At 37.8% G+C, this 24065-nt stretch overlaps 2 protein-coding genes across 2 annotated transcripts; one reads left to right on the top strand and one right to left on the bottom strand.

Annotated features, from left to right (window-relative positions):
- Nucleotides 1–554: 554 nt before the first annotated feature.
- LOC117293989 (60S ribosomal protein L31-like) lies at nucleotides 555–5977 on the bottom strand. Its single transcript, XM_033776505.1, has 5 exons — nucleotides 5936–5977; nucleotides 4677–4774; nucleotides 3708–3833; nucleotides 2457–2569; nucleotides 555–827 (listed from the first exon to the last, which is right to left on the bottom strand). The coding sequence occupies exons 2-5, from the start codon at nucleotides 4772–4774 to the stop codon at nucleotides 793–795; spliced, it is 372 nt and encodes a 123-aa protein (XP_033632396.1). The 5' UTR covers nucleotides 5936–5977; the 3' UTR covers nucleotides 555–792.
- A 4720-nt stretch (nucleotides 5978–10697) lies between these two features.
- LOC117293381 (thyrotroph embryonic factor-like) lies at nucleotides 10698–15971 on the top strand. Its single transcript, XM_033775681.1, has 4 exons — nucleotides 10698–11100; nucleotides 12099–12395; nucleotides 13012–13205; nucleotides 14127–15971. The coding sequence occupies exons 1-4, from the start codon at nucleotides 10887–10889 to the stop codon at nucleotides 14364–14366; spliced, it is 945 nt and encodes a 314-aa protein (XP_033631572.1). The 5' UTR covers nucleotides 10698–10886; the 3' UTR covers nucleotides 14367–15971.
- Nucleotides 15972–24065: the final 8094 nt, after the last annotated feature.

Genomic DNA, 24065 nt, shown 5'->3' with positions numbered 1-24065 from the left:
AAAGTCATAACACTGTAAACCATCATGGCACACCAATTTGAAGCAATACAGTTTACCATTACACGTATAAAAGCTGGCATAATATACAAAATAGACATAAATTACAGCATAGCATCCACCTTGGCAGCTTGATTTATTTACTATACTGTTTTTACTCATGGATTGCCGTATTATATTTAAGGGCAGTGGACACTATTGATAATTACTCAAAATAATTATCATAAAACCTTTCTTGATTGCGAGTAATGGGGAGAGGTTGAAAGTAAAAAACATTGTGAGAAATAAGCTGAAGTGACATAGTTTTCGAGAACCAAGTAATTTTCCACGAATTTGATTTAGAGACCTCAGATTTTTTTTTACTTCTTGTAACCACAGTGCGACATATCTCGCAACTTCAACGACCGATTGAACTCAAATTTCCACAGGTTTGTTATTTTATGCATATGTTGAGATACACCAACTGTGAAGACTAGTCTTTGACAATTATCAATAGTGGCACCTATGCAAAATGGGCATTGTAACTCAACAACAAATAAGACGACAGTAAGACAGAATTATAATCTTCCGGTAGCGTGATGCTATTTTATTTTCCAGAAAACATCTTAAACCCCACGAGTCCCAACATGAATAAAGTCAGCCCTGAATCTGTACACGCCACAGATTCATGTAGTGTTGAGACACTTCAAATCTCTACATTCCATCAGATCACCTAGTACCAGGTCACTTTGGAACACTACATTCATCAAAAGCATCAAAAAGTTGTCCGCAAACCCCCAATATCTTTATAATCATCTAGTCCTCGCTGTCTACGTTGACTGTCTGTAATCCTGTGGTAGAAAAAAACAAAAGAAGAAAAAGTATGAGAAACTGAAGATCAAATATTTGTAGTTCCTTTTGAGTTCTACTAGGCTGGTTTCATATTTAAAGTACAAGTTCAACACAATTTAACCTTATAGTCAAAGCAGGGTTTGCCCTTGACATTTTTAGTGACTAGTCAACGCAGTCACGTAAAGTTTTGTCAAAATCGCCTGCTGGCCAAAGCAGTCCCAACGTTTTTTTAATTTGTCCATAACTCATAATAAACACGAAAAGCTTATTAGTTTTGACAATAGGAGACTTTCCAACGCTAGGTGGCAGCAGACATACCGGGTAAATTTCCATTGTTTACGTAGTTCTGAACATGCGCATAATTCTGAGAACAATGGATTTACCCGGTAAGTCTGCTGCCCTCTATCGTCCTAGAAAGTCTCCCATTCTGTAGATGTTGTTATTGAATTAAAGGGTTTGGGTACTTAATTTCAACAGATTTACATTAAACTTACATGGTTTGAAAATAATGAAAATAGTGGAAAGCTTCCCTTCAAACATTACTAAATAAAGTTCTGCAGCTTTAGTCAGACAAGTCACAAAATAATTTTAACATGTAAAAACCCATTAACCAGTTATGATATTATACTATAAACATAACATAACTGTTTAATGCTTTTAAATGCAAAATCTGAGACGAAAATTAGTTGCTTTACTTATTTCTCAAAAAGTACAGCACCTCGGTGGGTAAAATTTCACGGGAAGCTTTCTACTATCATTATCTTCAAACTGTGTAAGTTTAGTGTAAATCTGTGGACATTGTATTTTGTGTTGGGAAAAAGTACATAGTACAAAGTATCAATTTTGAGATGTCAATGTTGTAGCCAAAGGTGGGCGGGCGGTGCCAGCCCCTGAACTAACAAATTTCTCCCAGCACTCTGAGCAAAATACACTGTACTGCCCAGAATAAATTTCCCCCAGATTGCACTTCAGCAATGATGGCCCCATATCTAAACATGAATCATTTTACTGAAATGCTCGCCTCTGGTGGACTGAATTGGATTTAGCGCCCTCCACTAAAATTGGTCTAGCTACAACACTGGTCATAGTAAAAATAGATGAAACACACTTTCTATAGTACCACAACCAATGAACACATGGAAATCTTAAAAGTACAGAAACCAGACATGATACTTGGTTATTTGGAAACATTTTAAAAGAGGAAAGTTTCATTCAGTAAAAAGGCTGCCCTACATGTGGTATATGCTAATAAATAAATACACTTTAAGGTTATTCAATCTAAATTTGTATTTTTTGTTTTTTTCAAAGGGAAAACAACCCTGAAAATCAGTCGGTAGATGGCATACCATGCAAGCTGAATACAATACAGTTACATTAAAAAACATGTAAAATGGCAACAGATTTCACCTATTTACAAGACAGAAACACAATTCAATGCTTGTTGATTGAAGAAAAAATCACAAAACAACACAAATTTTGAAACTTCAGATTGCAGGAGGGAATGAAGACTAATTTGGTTGATGTACAACAATCCCCCCCCCCCAAAAAAAAACCTACAACAACAACACAACAACAACAACAACAACAACAAAACAACAACAACAAAACACGTGCAATAATGTACATACCCTTGAATGTTACAACATCGACGTGGGTGACTAACGTGTAAAGCTTGTTGGGAGAGTCTTCATCCTCATTTCTCTTTCTGGCCAGACGTACCCTTACTCTGAATGGTACACTCCTGTCAAAGGTCAAACAAATTTCACCAGCATGTCAACACAGGCCAGAAGTAATGATAGACATTGTAATAATTTATACACAAACCCAAATTATTGGATCTTAAAGGCAGTGGACACTATTGGTAATTACTCAAAATAATTATTATCATAAAACCTTTCTTGATTACGAGTAATGGGGAGAGGTTGATAGTATAAAACATTACGAGTAACAGCTCCCTCTGAAGTGACAAAGTTTTTGAGAAAGAAGTAATTTTCCACAAATTTGATTTAGAGACCTCAGATTTAGAATTTGAAGTCTCGAAATCAAGCATCTGAAAGCAAACAACTTTGTTTGACCATGGTTTGACAAGGGTGTTTTTTCTTTCATTAATATCTCGCAACTTTCACGCCCGATTGAGCTCAAATTTTCACAGGTTTGTTATTTTATGCATACGTTGAGACACACCAACTGTGAAGACTAGTCTTTGACAATTACTAGTGCTGGGCGAATAGTGAAGTTTTTGTATTAAGACAATGTCACTCGGTTCATTCATAAAAATAACCAGATCTAATTTTAAGATGGCGATTTGCTTTTTCTTTTCATCGTGATTGACTCTACGTGTAGGAAAACCTTTTTTTTTATCTTTAAACAAATTACGTCAGCAATGTCCTTGTTTTAACTCTTCATGGAAGGTGAGCATAGTTAAATTCTCAATTTATGCTGTCTGAATAGAAGTTTCATAAGGATTCAGAAAAAACTTTCCTATCAGTTGTCGCCCCGATAATCGCGGATAATAGGAATATCCGGTTACTTGATTGCAATTACAGGACTATCTGGTTTACAAATCGATACTCGTGCCCCTTGCGGATATCCGGTTAAGAAAAAAAAAAGGCATTCGCGGTTACAGATACGAAAACCTACTCGCATTTAACCGGATATCCAAACTATTCGCCCAGGCCTATAAGACAGGGTGTCCAAATTTAAAATAGGGTGTCACTGTCCAAACGACTCCCATACACCCCTCTAGCTCACACATCTTGTTCCTTAATAAACATGTACTAGAAGCTGATCGTGACAATGTAATTATCCGCAGTCGTTATTAATTTTGTTACATTTTAGCAAAGTTTAACCAGCCTGTACAAAACATTAATTGACCTGACCTGACTCCTCTGGACCAGACGTGCTTGTTGAGTCTTGTGTCTACTCGCACATCCTCTGTTCCCATCATCTTCTTGGCGAATTTGCGGATCTCCTTGATGGCCCTTGGGGCACGCTTCTTGAAGGAACTGGAAAAAATAAATAAAAAATCTTATTAAAATTTTCGTATTTCTTCTACCTTCAGAGAAGGTTTATCTCATTCTTACAGGCATGAAATTTCAGCTGTTAAGAACTTATCACAGGAGGCAACTTGGAGGCAACCAACTGCAGTACATGCTACAGGAACACTTTGGGAGCACAGTTCGTACTTCTAGCGAATCCGAAATGAATTTTGTTGCACAAATCGTCACAAATAATTCGCAGCAGTTGAACTATGTGTTCAACTCCTGCTAAACATTTGCTGCGAAAACGGCAATGTGACATCAAAATTCGCTTCACATTCGCAGGAAATATGAACCAGGCTTACTCTCCAAACAATAAAAATTACGATCCCCATTAAGCTTGGGCGATATCGATTTATTTTATTCACGATATATCGCTGACAATATATCGCGATATTCAATATAATCGCGATTAATGAAATTTGACATCATCAGTCTTAAAACTCCAAGTGAAAATTGTAGAAGAGACAGTCCTAGCATAAGAGAGGTGTTCTAATGACCTGTTCTTCTGGTTTTACTCCAAACCTATGGGGTGCAAGATGTCTCAGCTAGCAAATACATCGCGATATTTAATCGATATATCGATATACCGCGATTATCGATATTTCGATTAAAACCAAATCCATCCGATATCGTAATCGTGTCCAAATTAATATCGCGATATTCGATAATATCGTGATATCGCCCAAGCTTAATCCCCATGAACAATATGTGAACAGTCAGTGAATTCTCTGCCTTGAATTGGTTGGCTGTAAATTGCCTTGTGTGACATGAACCTCAGGGTTTGATGATAGTTGAAGACTGACTTACATTCCATGAATGCGTTTATGGAGATGGATCGTGTACTCCCTGGTCACCACCTCGTTCAGGGCGGAGCGACTTTTCTTCTTGTCCGTTTTCTTGGCCATCTGAAACAATAACAAATTTAGAAACTGTGAGTGAATTGACAAACAAATATCAGGTTTACACAATAAGACTCCACAACACTAAACGATGTCATCTTTGCTCAAATTGAAAATATCTGTATGTCAGACAAGCATTCCACCTCTCAGCTCTCACACGATCGACGCACTGCCACCAGACAGAGTTTATCAGTCCGACGAGTAAACATAGAATATAAATAATAGCTCGGACATGTGTAATAAGCGTGCACAAACAAAATAAGAGAATTTTGACAATGACAATGATATGAAAACAGAGAGTGAGATTAGAATCTGATTCCGATGAGTATCGAGTATGTATTTTTTTTTTTTTTTTTAAGTGTGCAGAGTGCTATTTTTAGCTATTCTTTCCAATTCTTCTCTTGCTCAGGATCAGAAATGCTCAGTTTTCAGTCTCTAACTAATCATGTTTCTAATGTTCAATTCTATTTCTAGTCTGAATCTTCTCAACTGAATGAATCTCAATCCGTCATCTGGGCCCAATTTCATGGCGCTGCTTACCCTGAAAATCAGCGTATACGACACCCACTATGAGCTGTATGACAATGCAACTTGTAATGTAAGTGCAGAATAGTGGGGTTAACCGTTAACAGAGCCATGAAATTGGTCTCTGCGGGTTATGTCCATATCTCACTCTCCCAGTCTCTTTCTCATCTCATGTTTTTAGTAAAAATAGTAGGATGGATGGATTGGTTGTTCAGTTTCTATCTTTGCTCTTGTTGTAAACTAAATGTAAGTTGTTGCAAAACGTTACATACATGGCTGCTTCAGAAACAAACATACGGTTTCCATTATTTATTTAATTCTACAGGAACTGTACCTCTAGTTTTATTTGTTGTAAAAGTAGGGGCTTAATGTAATTTTAGTTAAAGCCTTCCAACGCCAACACACACATGTACGTACAAATTTACGTCGAGTACGTACAATATTATTATGTTGCTGTTGCGGAATTTGTGTCCAGTTTGTTTCGCTTTAATCGACTTCACACAATCAATAATTGTCGAAAATATCAGCAAAATATGATGGGGAAAATTCTTTAATTTACGAAAATTCCTAAAAACATGGCAAAAAAATTAACAACAAGTTGATGTTCATAGATTTTAAAAGATATTTCTGATCGGTAAATACCTTGTACACGGATCGGCATTAAAAGAGGAAGCTCAAAGCATTGTGGGTCGTCACGACGACTGTTTCATATACAGGAAAATAAGTCGCGCTGTGTTTACGACGGCTGTTCATCCAGTGGAAAATGAATCCCTCGTCGGTCGCATGATGACTTTTATAATCACAATGTTCATAATCATTCTAGGCCCCTCGTGATTACTTCTGTGGCATTCTCAAATAATGGGACGTTTCCATATGATGTTTGGGTTTCCGGTGTGGTGGGATTTCGAGACTGTAACCCGGGAGATTCTGTCCCCAACTGTGTATAGCGCCCTCTTTTGAACCTCCTTCAGCAGCAGCTCACGTTCATTTCCCGTTATCGGGGGACACATTATTAGGGACAAAATCCTCCGGTGGACAGATTTCCCTACAGAACTTTATCACGGTGTGGCCATCTTGATTTTACTCCATTCTAACTAATGTTAGCATCCATTACTGTTATTGGAAACAGGGGACATGACCAAGACGGTGACAGCGTGATAAAGGTCTATGCAACCGTCTTAGCGTGAGCCTCGTCATCAGTGAGTTTTGGAGCAGTGTGCTTCGTACGCCGGTGTAAATATCTATAGAAACGGATCAGCTCATCAGGAGGGAGCTAGCCCGGAGCAGGACCACTACTCCACCAGACCCCCATCCAACCCCTATAAATACCGATGTTTAGCAAACAAAGCCATGCCATATTATTTTTTGAAGAGGATTTTTTTTAAGGGGGGTCGAAGAAAAACGCATCTTCAAGCGAAAACTGTTCCCTTATTTCAAATGTCCGCATCTGATTATCCTTGGCATGAAATAATGATCATAGCGCAACAATCGACGTGGATCGACTAAGTATTTAGCCCACCTCGTTAGACTGTGTAGGTATGTATGTCGATCTTATATCTTATAAGACCGATATCAGACGATACCACACAACAAGCTAGGTGGGATAGACCTTGCTCTACATTTTTCCAGACTACCCATACATGATTTTCAATCCGGATTGGGGGCACGGAAATCAAGAACATCCCCCTCCACCCCCCGGAGTTACGCCATTATGGATTTACAACGTTTATTAGTTTCGGGGCCTGCGCTGAACACTGCATTATGCATTATGATGACGTCACGACCATGAAAATTAACTTAAGTTTCTGCGGCAGTTTGACGAGTTTTTTTTTGTTTTTCTTATTTCGGTATTATACTGATCGAATGTCTTTTTTGTGTCACTGTGCAACTTGAGAGATTGGCTGATAGGTTCTGTTAGGACACTATCATTGGTGAATACCCAAAACAATTGTCAGCATACAAACTTACTTGGTAACAAGCAATAGAGAGCTGTTGTTGATCGTGAGAAACGGCTCCCTCTTACTTGTCCCTCTAAACACTCTAAAGTAGTGTAGTTTTCGAGATAGAAGTAATTTTTCCCACAAAAATATTTTGAATTTGATTTGGAGACCTCTGTGAATTAGATTTTGAGGTCCCGAAATCAAGCATCTGAAAGCACACAAGTTCGTGTGACAAGTGTGTTTTTTCTTTTATCTCGCAACTAGCTTCGACGACCAATTATTGGAGTTCAAAATGTCCACAGGTTTGTTATTTTGAGCATAATCTTGAGATACACCAAGTGAGAAGACTGGTCTTTGACAATAAAGGTGTCCAGTGTTTTTAAGTTACATCACCAAAGACAGACAGGGGCTCAGTCTTATCATAAAGACCCACCCATTTTGTTTCGAGACGCTCAAGAAATCGACCACCCAAATGGCGGAAATGGTGGACGCGCATCTTTTGGCAAAGCTAGATGCGTTCTATGATGGGATGGGAGGGGCTGAAACCACTGATCCCCTTTTACAGTCAAAGTCAAATCAAGCATTGTTTCGTACGTCACATCATAAAGGTTTTCTATGGTAACATCGAAGGGCAAGGCCAAGACAGAGCCTGTAGTCACATTTCGTTGATTTGTTTTAAATTAGGCGAAAGATGACGCGGGCTCCATGATGCAGAAAAGTGCGTCATGTTGCCGAAGATATTGATGTTCCTGCCTGCCTTGGTGTAATATGGTAGTATTCGTGCGTAGTTAGCACGTGTGCCCACCATTAGACCAGACCAATAGACCTAGCATACAATTAAAAAAGGTCGCTACATGTCGGTCGACAGGGCATGGGTGTGTGATTAGTGATAAGATACACCATTGAAATTGTCACGTTGAGTGGAACGTGATCGAGAAAGGATACTAAACTTGTACATGTCATGCATTCGAAATTCACTGTGCCGCGTGCGCAATGACTTCACTGCCAACTGATTTTGCGCAGAGTGCTGTTTTGCGCACTTGGGTGTAATTGAGATGGGTGCAACTCGAAAACAATGCAATTAAGTTTCGAAAACACCCAACTAATGGGGTAGTGCAGCTTGGGGGTAGTTCATCCTTCTTGAAAAATATGAATCACAGCTCCGCTCAGTCCTGTACCGACTTCTGCAGAATATTCGAACCCGTCATCCGGATTGTGACAGTTAGCCATAGCTTGAGTATCACCTATTACCTGACAGGTCATCGCATGGTGCTACCGCAAACCGAAATATATTGAGTACAGCATGGATGAATAGGCAGTAACTTAAGTAACACAATTAATATGGTTTCTGTTTAGTACTTGTACCTCCATGTTTTTTTCGTATACCCTGAATAATATAATAAAATATTATGTACTTTTTGAGCTAGCTGCGTGCACTTTTCAAAATATACATCAAAATAATTGTAATAATCACTTGTCAAACACGTTTGGTGCTCTCTATAGGCTTAGTAAATTAAGCCCCCCCCCCCCACCATATATTAACGGAAAAATACATTAAATAAAATAAATAAAAATAAAATAAAATAAATGAGACAATAAATAAAAAATTAAATCAATCAATCTATGCAGCCATACATACGCATTCAATTCTTTTGTCGCATCTGAATCCCCGGTCATCATAAAAAAAGGTTTTAAAAAAGTAAGCATGTGACAACTTATTTTAAGAACGATTTTATATAGATTGAAAGAACATGTTGAAATGAAATTATTTTGTCAAATAAAATTATTACATTTTTTATAACAACTTGTATTTTGTGCCGTCCCTTTGAAACGTAGTCAACGGTGTCCGCAAGTATATTAATCAGTCTTTTATTCAATCGTTGCATAATGGCGAACATGAGAGAACTGAACATGTAACAGCATGACCCACAAGAGTTCGATGAAACGGTTTAATGATGAAAGTATATAATCCGTAGAGTAGCCAGGACCATGGAGGTAGGATTAGCCCAGGACCTTTGAGAAAACTACGTCGGGTCAAGAATGATATAACTCCCTGATGGCAAATCTTAATGTTGTGTACTGCGCAGCTTCAAGATGCACGCGGGATGGATCTGCGCATGCATCCGCATCAAGACCTTGAGGCTTGTTTACAAGAAGCGTTTGCTTTTGTACACAACGAGCGTTTTTGAGATTTGCTGATTGAAAAGTCTATAGATTCAGTTCACCACCGTACCACCGTGTACAGGTTGTACTAGTTACCGATAACTACCGACAAGTAGCGACAACACAAGCAGAAGCAAAAACACCATATTACACAATCACCCGACCGACACTATTAATTGTTTTGTATATTATGCTTAGGGTCCTAAATCTCACAAGAAATGTCGGAAAAATGTGTAATTTTCACCGATGCGGTTAGCAGCCTAAAACTTTGAGTTGTTCCCATATGCACTGGTGACTTACGGGGTCTTCCTCCATGGTTCGAAAGGAGAAACAAACGTAACCAACTGGCACTTGCAATAGTAGTCCCCTCCCTCAGAATGTTTATAATTAGTTACTTATGGTTGATTGAAGAAAGGAATCTAATTTATTAAGTGTTGTTTCTCGTTCATTTGTTGATGACAAAAGGAGAAAATCCCCAAAGTTAAAATGAGAAATGTATAGGCCCTTAAACATACATAGCAAAATAAATCTTCTAAATACTATGTTTTTTGTGTGCAAAAAAGGCTTCAAGAATAATTGAAGGGGGTTGGGCTACTAAATTAGTGCTGTTGCTTTCAATTGGAAAAATCCGAAATTATGTCTTAACGTTTTAGGGAATAATTATTTTATTTAGATGCACTAATGAGATAGCAACAAAGATTGGATCAGAAATGAAACTTCCATAGTAAAATCATTCTCTCTAGGTTTTTGTTTAAACAAATTTCTGTCTATTTTTTGTTCAATTTGACATCTTGCAAAATGCCCTCTGCATCAATGTGAACCGCAAGAAAACATGACACCCCGGACGATGACTAGTCGAAACGTTGAAAGTAGTAGCCGATTTCACCTTCTGCCCGGGTAGTTAACGGGAGTGCAGGACAGTTCTTTTATGAACTGAAAAGTCTTCCGAAATCCGAAAATCTACTCCGCCAACCAAATAATGACACACCTATTGCATAATGACGGTCCCTTGTGATGGAGATTGACCTGCATGTCGTCTCGGCAGTGAAAGTGAAAGTGAAGTGCGCTTTTGTTTTTACTCGAAAATACCACTTTCTGAGTCGTTGCGTCAATTTAAAAAAAAAATTAGAGCGAGTAGTTTGAAGGTTATTGCCTTTTATACCGCCATGGTTATTGTGCTGTTAGTACTTGTCAGTACTTGACGGTATATGTCGGTATATTTTTTAAGACCGTGTTGTGTCGTGCGCGCGGTTACGGACGGGTACGGTACAGGTGTACCACCGCGGCAACAAATCTCACACAACAGCAGTGTAATTGTAAATGTACACACACACACACATCGATCACGCAACAGCTAGCCTCATCCAGGGCTAGAATTGACGGATGACAAACAAATAATATGACAATCAGTCCATATTCTACAATCCTCATGTGACTATAATCACTGTCATTTCCTCTTCATTTCCCTCTACGAATAACCAAAGAACAAAATGGACAATCTTCTTAAGAACCTTGGCGGAGTGACACTGAAATCTCTACTGGAGAATCCGAGTCTTTTGCAGCCTCCGCAGTTGGCTTCCCTCCACCTCGACGACGGACTACCTGCCGCTGCTATGGCCGCTGCGGCCACCCTTGAAAGTGTCGCTGCGGACAACGTCACTAAGGAAAAAGAACGCATTACCAGCAGCATGACCGCCAAAGAACGTAAGTTTTACGGCCATTTTGTCTCATTTTCCCCTCTTTAAACTTTAATGTGATTTAGTTGAACCATAGAGTAAGGACTCTATGGTTGAACAGATCACATGACCTACAAAAATTTTGGGCATTTCATTTTTACAATAGCTGGTGGGGGTTGGGGCGGGGCCGGACCAGTGGGGCACAAAACGAAAATGAGAAGAAGAAAAATAATAGTTACTAATACACGCCTGTTTTACTTTTACTTAAAAGTTTTGCTTTCAAATTGTCGTATTCTTAATGTTACCTCCAATTTGTTTAGTTTTTAAGTTTATTATCATGAGTTGGATTTAAGTTGAGTTGAGTTGAGCACCATGCAGCAGTTCAAAATTAAGGATGTATTTTTCTTTTTTTTTTTTTTGGTGGGGTGGGGGGGGGGGTAGTCGTTATTTTTTTATTATTTCTTTTACATTTTAGTTTGTTATTAGTAAGTTACTGCAAACCTTTCCATATCTTTTTTCCATTATAATGATTTCCACCATGCAAAGTTTTAAAAACCTACTAATTTTTGTCATCATTGGGTTAGCTAGCGGGATGGGCAGCTTGAGAACATTCAAGGATAGGAGTTACTCTTTTCCTAAAACTATAAGGCTCCCCCTCCCCGCTCACACCGGGGGGGGGGGGGGGATTATAGATTTTAGAAGTAGGATTCATTATCAAACATGAAAAATAAACTAATCACAAATACTCATCAAAACGTATATTGAATGTTCAACTTCTTGCTAGAAATCTCAAGGGTTGATAAAAGCTATGGCAACAACACATCAATAACTGAAAATTTAGACACTACACTACATCGTTTTACAGACATGATGTTATAAAAAGCGAGAGGCTCTACTTTATTACGACATGAAATGAATCATTTGTGTTTACAAGTATCAAGACAAGCTGATAATTCGAAATAAGAGTGGGAAAGGTTGCTCTGACTTATAAATCAGGTTATGTTTTACTTTTCTCCCAAAATACAGTTCTTGAGAAAAAAGTAAAGGAAGTCGAAGGCGACTTCTTTGCACCGACAGATTTTGGAGCAGCTTTCTTGGGACCCAACTTATGGGACAAGACGTACGGTGATGATGATTTCAACTTCAAACTGGAATACATGGAGTTAGATGAGTTTCTATCCGAGAACGGCCTCCCAATGAGCTCTGTGGATAATGTGTTGACAATTGAGCAACAAAAGGAAGAGGACATTTCTAAGAAGGACTGCGAGGAAGTAGATTCTAATGTCTCCGATGTGAACTATCAAAGCGATTCTGAAATTCCAGGTAAGGGATTAAAAAAAAAAGGAAAAAAAACCTGGTCGGAAATATTTTTGTTTCAGTGGTGTGTCGTGGCCAAGCAGTCTTCTGCATTCAGACTCAAGTTCTGATGGTTGAATCATCAGAGTGTGGGTTTGAATCCTGGTCGTGACATTTGTGTCCTTAAGCAAGGCACTTAAAAATAATTGCTTCTCTGAACCAAGGTGTATAAATGGGCACCTGAGAGGGCTGGGACAGTATGGGGCTGGATTAACCCCTTAGTGCTAATTAATTAGGCAGCTTGGGGGCTGTACTGTATGTTCCCCAGGCTGCCAAGAAATTTGGAAATACATGTTTGCCAGATAAACAGATTTATAAAAATATAGTGTTGTAAAGTGCCTTGGTCTAGCTACTGTGCCAACCATTTTACCTGTTGGAAATTTCCTCAAATCACACTGGCTAGTCAGTAAGTTTAGAAAAAATCATATTAAAAGATTTTCTGCTGAAAAAAAAAGTTGTCTGAAAATTTGCTATGTAATGTTCATTTTCCTTTTCTGAATCCACCTAAAGGGACAAAGCAATCCATGTCGTAAATATTTTTTAAATCTTGATATTAATAGCCGTTTCTTTGTGCTTTTACCAGAATCTTTAGAACCATCTAATTCGCACCATGCCGCTGGTACACCGAGCCCGATTAATGTGGATGTTAACTTTGACATGGATGCTACTGATGCTGCCCTAGCAACAGTCCCGGGTCAAGACGTCTATGATCCTCGTACTAGAACCTTCTCAGAAGAGGAACTGAAGCCTCAACCCATGATCAAGAAATCTCGCAAGGTATTGATATAGTTTCTCTTGGTGAGAAATGCACAATGAAACAAACCAGAACTCGAGGTAACTCTGGGGTTGAACCTCAAATAACCCTGGAACAGAAAACCTATTTTTAAAAACCTCAGGGCTGTAGGCTTTGTTTTTGAATGGGCTAGGGCACCTGTATTTACTCCTTGGTAAAGGGTACCATGTATGAGGGAATTGTATATTTTGTACTGGAGCATTTCAAGGGCACCAAGGCAAAGACCAGGGGGGCATGGAGGCATGCCATAGTTGTCTCCGTGAAGTTTCAGGCCTGTACAAATAAGCTCGAGTTACCAACTTGTTTGATTTTGTAATCCTTCCTTGATAATTGTTTAAAAAAAAGAATTGCCACAAAACATTTAGTTCTGTGTTCCTCTCAAATTTCTCTATGTCCTCTTTGCTAAAAATAAAGGATTCAGGACTGAGAGTTGTTGCCCCAAATAACGATTCCTTATCAATGGTATTGGAAAGGCATTCCAATCTTATCCAAGTACAATCATTTTACATGTAGTTTGAAGCAGAGGAAGATCAAGGTCACTTGTTGGCACATACAATACGAAGTTTCAAGGTTTTGTTAGATTGGCGGGATGGAGGGTGGGGGGGGGGGGGATGGGTGTTGGTGATTTGGCGCAATGTCTTTCATCATAATCACTTTGTTATTGCATCTTTTTCTGCGTCATTAAAAAAAAGGTTGCAGGCTATTTGCTCGTCCTTATCCTTGGTTGCATAAAACAGTTTTCTTCTTGCCCTTTCAACTTTATCTAACTGTAGTACTCAAAGGTTTCTCTTTCAAAGCAATTGTTTTACATTGCTTTGTGTTTACAAAGACATATTTTACTCACAGCTGCTTTCAGAATTCATGTATTGATATTTTCCCCCTATTTGAATGATTATTTCATAAAGGTGTACGTTCTTCCGGACCAAAAGGATGACAAATATTGGGACAGACGTAAAAAGAACAACATCGCTGCCAAACGCTCACGGGACGCCAGGCGTATCAAGGAGAATCAGATCAGTATGAGAGCAGCGTTCTTGGAGAAAGAGAACAATGTCTTGCGGAAGGAGCTATTGGCAGTCAAGAAAGATAATGTCAACCTTAAAGGAATCGTCAAGAGCTATGAAAGAAAGCTTGGAATACAGTGATCATGAAAACAAAAAGTTGCAAAAAAATGTCAAGAGGAGATCTTAGTGCAGCAGGACTTGAGAGTTTTTATCTTGAAAGAGTAGACATGACTCTTTGTAAATTAAGAGTGACTTGCATGTACCTCATTTCTACCCAGAAGAACTTGTAAGATTGATAAAGTGATTGCTTGGCATGTTTTGTTCAGGTTTCAGAAGAAGGAACAAATTGCAGTATTACTCCCTCCTCTTTTCTCCCCCTACCCAAACTCCTCTAAATTTAATCTTTTAAATTAATTTTTTTTTTATGTCTGGCTGTAGTAAAGATGTTTTTTGTTACTGAGCATTGCACACAGATCACTGTATGTCTATGTAAGTTTTATTGCAAAATTGTAAAGGTTTTTATCAATGATTGAAGGTATTGCAAAGTCATAAACTTCTCTAGGTTAATATTGCAACAGCTATCATGTTGTTGGGTACTGGTGAAAAGCAACAGGGGGGGGGGGGGGTTGTTAACACTACACAAAAATGTCTTAGTATGGCCCCCCTAATCAATGACAGGACTTGGTAAAGTGTTTGCCTAAAGTTGTGGCTCTGTGCCAAGCTGTCATTTAGGAATGTGACCTTATCTTTTGATTCAGCTCTAAAATAATTATACAAGGTGGGGAAATTTTCACCTGAAACTTGAAGAAATTTTTTACAGTAGGACAAATATTCGGTGTTGTAGTTGGCGTGGTCACGTTAATGTTTGGACAATAAAAATGTATATTTCTGTAAAAAAAAAAAAAAAAAGACTCTCGTTAAGACTCTTGGAAAATGTTTTTCTGAAAATTCATTGCAAAAAAAGAGAGCAAAAAACAGGTCTGTGGGCTCTTCCTCTTGTTTAAGAACATTTTTTGAACTTGGTTTTGCCTTCACATTGTAAATATTTGAAAAAAAAACATATACGCTTTATGTTAGTACATACTCTTAGTTATTTTTTTGGAGAAGGACTTGGTAAGATTTTGGGTTTCCTCAGACTTGTTGGTGTGTGTAAACCTTTTTGACCGGGTTTGGCTTTTGTAGACCATTACTTGTTTTACCCCCACCACAGGTCTGGTGAGTCACTCTTATTGTATATACTATTAAAAGTGGTTTACATTTACATTAACCCTCCCACCATTGGTGCCATTTTGCTAGACAGTCGACCAATCTTTAAAATGCCCCATACTGTCTGGTTTGAATGTGAATTTGACGATTTAAACTTGTGCATATTTCTCATCTGCAATGCAATGCAATGCATTAAACAAAAAATAACATTTTTTTGCAATTCATTGCTGTCATGAAAGCATGGTACCAGCAAATTCTGTGTGCCATATGTTTTTGAACTGATTAGAATTATTAGTAAAAAGTACATGCTATGATTAATTAGATTCAAACATTCTGCTTCTTCAAACATTACAGGGATTTAAATGGATCTTTTGTGATATATAAAAGGGATTTCAGTTAAAGCAGATAAGATAGTACATCATTGTGTTTGTTAAGTTGTTCTTCGTTTTGAGAGATTACCAAACTTTCATCCAGTTTTTAATGAACACTTTACGGCCAACCTTTGTTCAAGTTTGATTAAAAACACAGAAAAACAATCAATCCTTTGTCAGAGATTTTGATCATTATCATTTTCAGGTGGCCTTATTTTGATTGCTGCGCCAAACAAAGAAACATTGAGTTGGGATATTTTGCTCATCTCGATTTAATTGGTAGTTTTTCAGACCATGGAGCTCCATGTCCCCAGACTGTTTACCATGGAGAAGTGATGTACATTACGAGTTGAACTTTGAGGCATTGCATGGTGAGGTATCAATGTATATTCTTATTAGTTAAATTAGTGTTCCGAAGTCCACTTCGCGACAGTATTATTGCGAGACCACGGTAGTTCGAAAAGGACAGCAATGTACAAAGTAAAGTACATGTACAATGTAATAACAACAGAAGTACAAATGGGGTGTGTTTGAGCGGCTGTCACCAATAATTGTATTGGTCTTTGACCAGTGATGACCACTTCAACCAAAACAGTTACCTGTAATTAGTTTTTGGTCAAGACTGCCAACACCATTGGTGTTATCACGAACTGAACAAATAGCCACACTTAAAAACAAAAATAAATGGTTATCAATCACTGATGCTACGGAGGAAGGAAATGTACCTAACCCACACTTCGTTTCAAAGAAACATCAGAAAATGGCAGAATGCTCGTTTGGTTCACTCTATGCTGGTGTGGAAGGCCAAAGACAAACTGAAACTTAATTGTTACTTGTCCACTGTATCAGTTATATATACACAGAATGTGTACACAACAGGAAACAGTCAGGGATATATCAATTAAAAAAGGTAGAACATGTATTTGCATTTTACTTGGTGATTGGAAAGTTGCCAGCTGCCGCCTGCATATCCCACCCACTACATGTACATTGAATGTTTCGTAACAAGTACATGTACGTACGTGTTACCATAGAGACTATTCTCTATGGCGTTCCCATGTATTACATAACATCACCCGTATATTTTATACGCTGTGTACACTATTAACGAACGTCTACAGGACAATTTTCAGCTACAATGTAGCGGTACTATTTAGCCATGACCTTTGACATCAGAATTTGATAATGAAGGGGGTTCATCTCATTAAGAGGGATTATAGTGATCTTGTGGTGGTGGGGACTTTGTTGCAGATAAAAATAATGTAGTTGTTCCTGCTTCGCATCGGTGCTTTATGCGTGAACAATCAGTTAACAAAAATTCTACTTTCCATGTCTAAAATTAGTGACCATTTCAATCCATTAGAGCATGGAGGAACAAATTAGACAGAGCAAGGACTTGCTCAATGGCCTGAAGCCTTCTTACTCCATTGTCTTGGTTCTTCCATTGATGAATACATGTACATGTAAACTAATATTTATTCCTCCATGGTTCTTCCTTCGTGGTCAGCGGCCATTGCCAATCTTTGGTCAGTCAAAGGAAAACAGAGTTTAATATATTATTATCTTGTTTTGTCTGCCGGGTAGTTTATTCTTAAATTTAGGCAAATAAACGAATAAATCATTTGTAGCCAATTTGGTGAACAAACATGCGAATGTTAGTAAAATACTTCGAAATTGACTCCATTCAAATAAAGGCCACAGAGTAATCACACAAATTCAGCATTTAAAATAAAATTATTCTCAAAAACTTCGATACACATGTACAATGTACGACATGTTATTAACTTTAATCAGACAACTGTTATTAACACATGTACAATGTACGACATGATTGTTATTAACTTTAAATAACTGTTATTAATCGTTTTTCTGAAAGGCCGATTACTATTATTTTTTTTTTTTAATCCCTCGAAAATGGAGTGAGATTGGTTTTGAATAATTTACTGAATAAATTAAAGGTGTGGGGAAATGGAAAATAAGAAGTGCTATAAATAACGAGCAAAATCAGCGTATGCTTCTTCATTTGTTGTGGTTGAACTTTTGTTCATCTCATGCATTTTTGGTATTAGCCTCAAGTACTCCGGGGATAGCTAGGAGTTATGACCGGTCAGTGCCAGCGGTGAGCCACAATATAATTAGGATGTCTTTATTCATGAAGAGTATATGTATAACAACTAGTTGCCTGCAATCATTGCTCAAATTAAGTCAAATCGGGGGTGGTACAAAGCGGGGCCTACAAAATTAGTTTTTAGACGAGCAAATTTCAGTATTCGCCTGTTTTCTTATTGAAGAGTACAATGCATCAATTTGTTTTATGTTTGGATAATAATGGTTTATACGACGTCGTCTTTTTATCAAATGTGAGGCAAATTTAAAAGGGGCAATTCCTAGTGATTTTTGAGCTGCCAATAATGAGACAAAATCTATCCTGTTGAACCATCTACTCTTTAAAAAATAAATGCTTGAATAAAAGAAGAACCTAGTGCATCTTAATCTCTAAGAGGTTTGCCCTCCGTTCTTAAATAATAGTCTTGCCAAATCATGGCGACGGAGAATAAAACGTTCAGCCATTTTTGTGTGTGAATTGTGGATGAGTCTTCCATCACTGATGACCAATAACTGTACTGCACTCGGATACAGGGTATTGTTACTTTAAGTTTAAGGTGGTTTCCTCCAATACGAATTAAGCCAGGATTTAATGGGTCTTAAGCTCTGATGACGTCACAATTTGTATACCGCTATGCAGACCAACAATTATGGCGGCTCTGCTCCACTGTCATCTGTACCAAGTTGCAACTTATGCAATGTAGTAAATAAACCGTGACGTCATCAGTTCAATGGTGTATGTGTACAAGGTCGATGTATTGATCGGAAAAAAGCCTTTACTAAAGTTGGAAAAGGGTCTGTGTTTTATTTCCATTGTATCAAAGCCACAGACCGTGCACTTAAAATGCATTGCCTTTTCGAGTAATTCTTAACTTAACACTGCCAGTGTGTGTTTGCGTTCTGGTTTATTCATCAGGGCTATGTCATGAATAATTTAACAGGCTTACGGCTTATGCTGAGGTTTGTTATTGGTCTATTAAAATAACCGTGTGAATTTGTACATAGTGTCTATAATTATAGTACTTCATAACATCTATTTATGCATAATGTAAAGCATATGTAAATATCTGGAGATACCATAACATTTTAACGTACGCCAAACATTAGTACGTATGCTACATTACAGTTGATTTTCTGTCAATGGAATTGATCCATAAAACATCAACTTAAAGTGTTTTCTTTAAAAATGCACCCATTGTAAATTGTAGGCTACCGGTTCGTTTATACCTGAGAGTAACATATTTAAACATTTCTTTTGAACTTAATTTCATCACGAAGCTTTCCATCAATCATCAAGTACTTAATAACTTAAACTGTTGCATCATATTATTTTATTTGGTGTTATGTTAGCAGACCTGCATATTTCATTTTTGAAAGGGCAGGGGGCACCAACGCCCTTTCTCCATAAAGGGTATAAAACAAACCTATAAACTTCTACTGGGACATTTCAAGGGAACATAATAAGGCATTGACCAGGGGACATGGAGGCAATCGCCTTCGTTATCAGACCTGTATAATTATTTGTGAATTATGTTTGCATAGATCTCCGAGTCCTACGCTATATGGTTTTTGTTAAACAGACTGGTGAGCCACTCAACTACCTACAAGCTAAAGTCCTCCTCACATTTTATTTTTAAATTCTATTTTATTTTCTCCATTTGTAATTGTCTGCACCTTGTGTTTCTAAGTGCAGTTTGTACTCACCATTACGTAGGCTATGTATGTCTTGACTTTTGGAGGAGTTGTACAAAATAAATCAGGTTATTCGATACACAAGTTGTTTGGTGTTGTCATTTCTTTTAAAATTCAAGTCTGAAATATAGCAGACGGGCTATAATGTTAAACCCTTAAGAACAATTATTAAACTTGGTAAAATTTAACCCCCTGGAGAGTAATTGTAAAACATTGTTAGAAATGACACTCTTTGAAAGAGGTAAAATTCACAAACGGGACCCACGGATGAATCTCCACTTGATTCTTCACTTGTAACCATGGAGGTAGGATTGCAACTGGATGACCATCAAGACGTTCTCCTCCTTTGTATTGTATTCCGATCCACGCTTCGGTATACCACTGATAACGTGGACTTGTAATATTCATAGGCCTTGTATCAACTTGGGGGCCTCTCACGAAAAAAACAAAATAGATTGTATCCATGCTTCGGTGGCTCTGTGCCTGGTACGGACTGATACCAGTGATAACATTGACTTGCAATCATGGGCCGAGGTATCAACTTGGGGTCTCACAAAAACCAAAATCGATTGGAGTTTTCCTCCAACCCCAACCCCATACCCCATCGATCCCCTCTGCTCCTTTGTGTGTCATGCTTCAGTGGCTCTGAGCCTGGTTCAGACTGTTACCACTGATCTCTAAATAAAGACTAGAGATCAGTGAATGGTACCCACTGTAATCTTCTGTGGCGCAGTCAAAGCCAATCTTATACGCATTCAGATCCATGATACTGCTCTAGAATTGCTCTAGAGTTGCAAGGGTCGTGGGTTCGAATCCCACCCGAGTAATATGCCTGTGATATTTTTTTCACAGGACTCGGGAAAGTACTGAGTATACAGTGCTAACACACATCGGTGTATGGGTAAAAACCAAAATTAACAGATCCATGATGAATGATTCGTATGGAATATTGGTACGGGGCCGGCTCAAAATAAATTGAAAGAATGTGCGCATGAATGATTCGCGGCTGTTTCCAGGCAGATCTCTTTCATTCTGAGATCAGTGTAAATCAAAAATTTGTTGTAAATGGCCAGACGTTTTGATCCTAGCAAATTCTTTCTCGTCGAAGGCTGTAAAAGATTTATTGAATAGAGATCAGTGGATGCCATTATCTAAAGTTAATTCCTATAACAATGTCAACACCAATGTTCGGCTTCCAATATCCACCCATTTATCATCCACAGGACCACAAAGGCCCATGGGATTTAAAGCAAATGCAAATGGATCTACCTGGCGACAATAATTGAACCAAGCTATATGATGCAATCATTGTATAAACTTTGCACAATGTGAGAATTTTTTTCAGGTGAGGTTTATCACCATGTGAAAATCTCTCTTGGAGGAACCGGTGTCGCATGCAATATTATATGTCCTGTATGCAATACTGTCCAGAGAACAGTTTTGCATATGCAATAATGCCCGCTGGACGGTTTTGCATATGCAATTGTGTCCACCCGGACACATTTGCACATGCAGTTGTGTCCGCCCCGTGCAAAACCGTCCTTGCAGTAAATTAAACACCCTTGGTCGACAGAATATGTTCGCCATGTTTTTTTACAAGCTATAAGTGCATGTCATGAACGACATGGGAAATGTTCGGTCGTTGGGTACCGCGGTGTTGGTTGACAACTCAACATTTCGACCGGTATGCTCGGCATGCTCTGATCGTCTTTTTTTTATTGACTACATCACTTATTTTTTCAACTTAAGTCATAGGTCGGACATGGATAAACGGTGCCAGATTATTTTCAAGACAGTAACCCAAATAACACTTTTCGATTCTTTGTTTATGCCAAGATTACCCTTTTTTAATGACCGAAAATATATTGACGGAATCTGACATTTTATCTTAATGATGAATCAATAACATCTTCCGCAATCCTTACGTCACACATCGTTCAATGTGTTCCCTATGGTAACCATGAAGGACGACATGGTTTGTATGGTATCCAAGTTGACATAGTTACGCAGGGATGAGATGATTTCAGACTTGTATCTGAATTCAGACTTTTTAAGTCAGATAATAAAGGAAAACGCTCATCTGCGCGTGGGCGACACTGGCAAGGATGGATTAACGAGAAACCTTATTTTTGAACTTTGGCCGAGGGCGCCCTACTCAAATGGCATCCAACGGCAGGATAATAACATGACAACTGCCAAGTGTAACTGCATCACTGTGCCATCCAGCCGAAATGACCCATGGTAACACTATTGCACAAAAACAAATTGATTTGTCAGACGTTTCGATCCTGGCATGGTCTTTCTTACAGGCTTTTATGGAAGATGTTAGTAATTTCAAACACAACAATAGACAGGCTACATGCATTGCATCCAAGTTTACTAAAACTTTTGCGCCCATCATCAAATTATTAAAAATGGCAATCACTCAATGGGTTCCTATCTTGCTTTTCTAAATTGAATTCAGGTTCAAATGGACTCTTAAAATGAAAACAGAAAGAAAAGATTATTAGATACAAACAAAAACATGTGGATCTTCCTACTGCACAATGAATAATCAGTCACACAGGAGAAAATAAAATGTGTTGCCATTCCATTGTTTTTAATTTCTACTAAATAATCAATTCAAAACAAAAAAATTATTAGTTAACAGATATATTTACATGACTACATTACACTAGCAATGACAAACATCTACTTTGTTGTAATGTTGTTGGATTTCGTGTTCATATTCCTGTATACAAAAATTAACTAAAAAATAACACAACTTTAATTTGACCTGTCAAGTTCTGAATAATTAGGACCTCAATAATAATACACACTTGACAATATTGAAGAATTACCTCTTATTACCTTTAAAAGAAAGTCAAATCAAAGCATTGAATTAACATTACGAAGAGTTATGTTCTTAAAAAAAATCTTTACAAATTCAACAACATTTTGACAATAACATCTTGGATTTGCAATACCCCTAAAGTATCAAATGTTGACTAATATAATACTTCTCAATAAATTTTCTCTACACTGACTTTGGATTGATCCAAATCCTACCCATTTACATAAACATAAACTTTCGCAAATCGTTGAACTTCTTTTCCAATCTTGTAACCGGTATTTCCTCCAATCCCCGCAGTACAGAAAACTTAATTGTATCCGATTCACACACAATTCAATCTCTCAAGACTATAAAATACAAACTAAGGAAATATTTCTGATTTTTTTTCTCAAGTCTGGAAAACATGTCGGCTCAATCGACCTACCAAATCTCAATAGCATTTCATTAAAAAAAGGATATACAAAATGAACTTCCTTAATTGTTATTCAAAGGAGAGGGTCGAGGGGAATAAACTGGTTGACTGTTACAATCTATCAAGAATTTCACTTGAACACCACATCAGTACCCAAACTCATTGAGCTGCTTTACGGACTGTAAAATACCCAAAAAATTGCTCAGCAGAAAGTTGTTAAGTAACGTAATCTGTTTATATGAATATTGGTCTCTTTTGTTAAAAGCTTCCATCTCAATCCATTTCCACATTGGTTCAATTTCAATGCAGCCAGACCTTACTGACCAACCCACTGTAGACCTACAAAGATTCATATTTAGTCAGATATGTACAACCATGTGTTTTTAGAACCCTTGGCCACAAGCTTTTAAAAAGAAATTCTACCACCACGAGCCATTTGAGAAATGGCAGACACAAAAAAACAACACTATTAGAGTTGGGGTAAATTTATGTCTATGTACACCCAATCCAAACAGTGCACTCATTTAGTATCGACCATATCTCAGAAAGGCTCTACTTTAAGTAGGTCGAAAGTTGGCCAAGTGAGATTGCAAACAGCAAGACCATCTTTAATATTCAACACAGTGTCCAATGCATCCCCATAAACCTAACTCACTCTAGTTACTTTAAACCTCTGCAAGCCTTTATTATTACAACTCATAAAACATGAAGCTATTCATTCCAAAACAAACCCGTCATTTCAATCAATGTGTTGACGATTTAAACCTTTATCACAATGCAGCCATCTTTGTTCTTTCCTTCAATTCAAACCAATGTCACCAAAGTGAGGCTTACAGGTAAAAATAGTAGTACGAACCCCTTTTTATAAATTGAGAATTCAAACTATCAGAGTCAATGTGTATACAGGGAATCAGACGATGATGACTGCAGTGTGATATAAAAGTCTATAACGAGCAAACAGTCACCGTCTGTATTAATACTTGATTCAATGGAATGATAAAAAGACTGAGATCATTGGGTACCTTTGCAAATTACATGTTTCAACTATTTCATTTAAGGGATTTATGTGTAGATAGACCCAGCATGTAACTAAATACACATCACAGGTGAACAATTATTTCTGATTCAAATGAAATGGTCTTGTTGCAAGCTTGTCTCAGAATTGAAAGTGGAGCCAACCACAGGCACCAGGCTATACAATATCTGTATTCGCAGTGTGG

Source organism: Asterias rubens, chromosome 8 (assembly GCF_902459465.1).
Source record: "Asterias rubens chromosome 8, eAstRub1.3, whole genome shotgun sequence".
Lineage (NCBI taxonomy): Eukaryota > Metazoa > Echinodermata > Asteroidea > Forcipulatida > Asteriidae > Asterias > Asterias rubens.
Note: the sequence above shows the minus strand (reverse complement) of the source record. Positions and strands in the feature narration are given on the sequence as shown.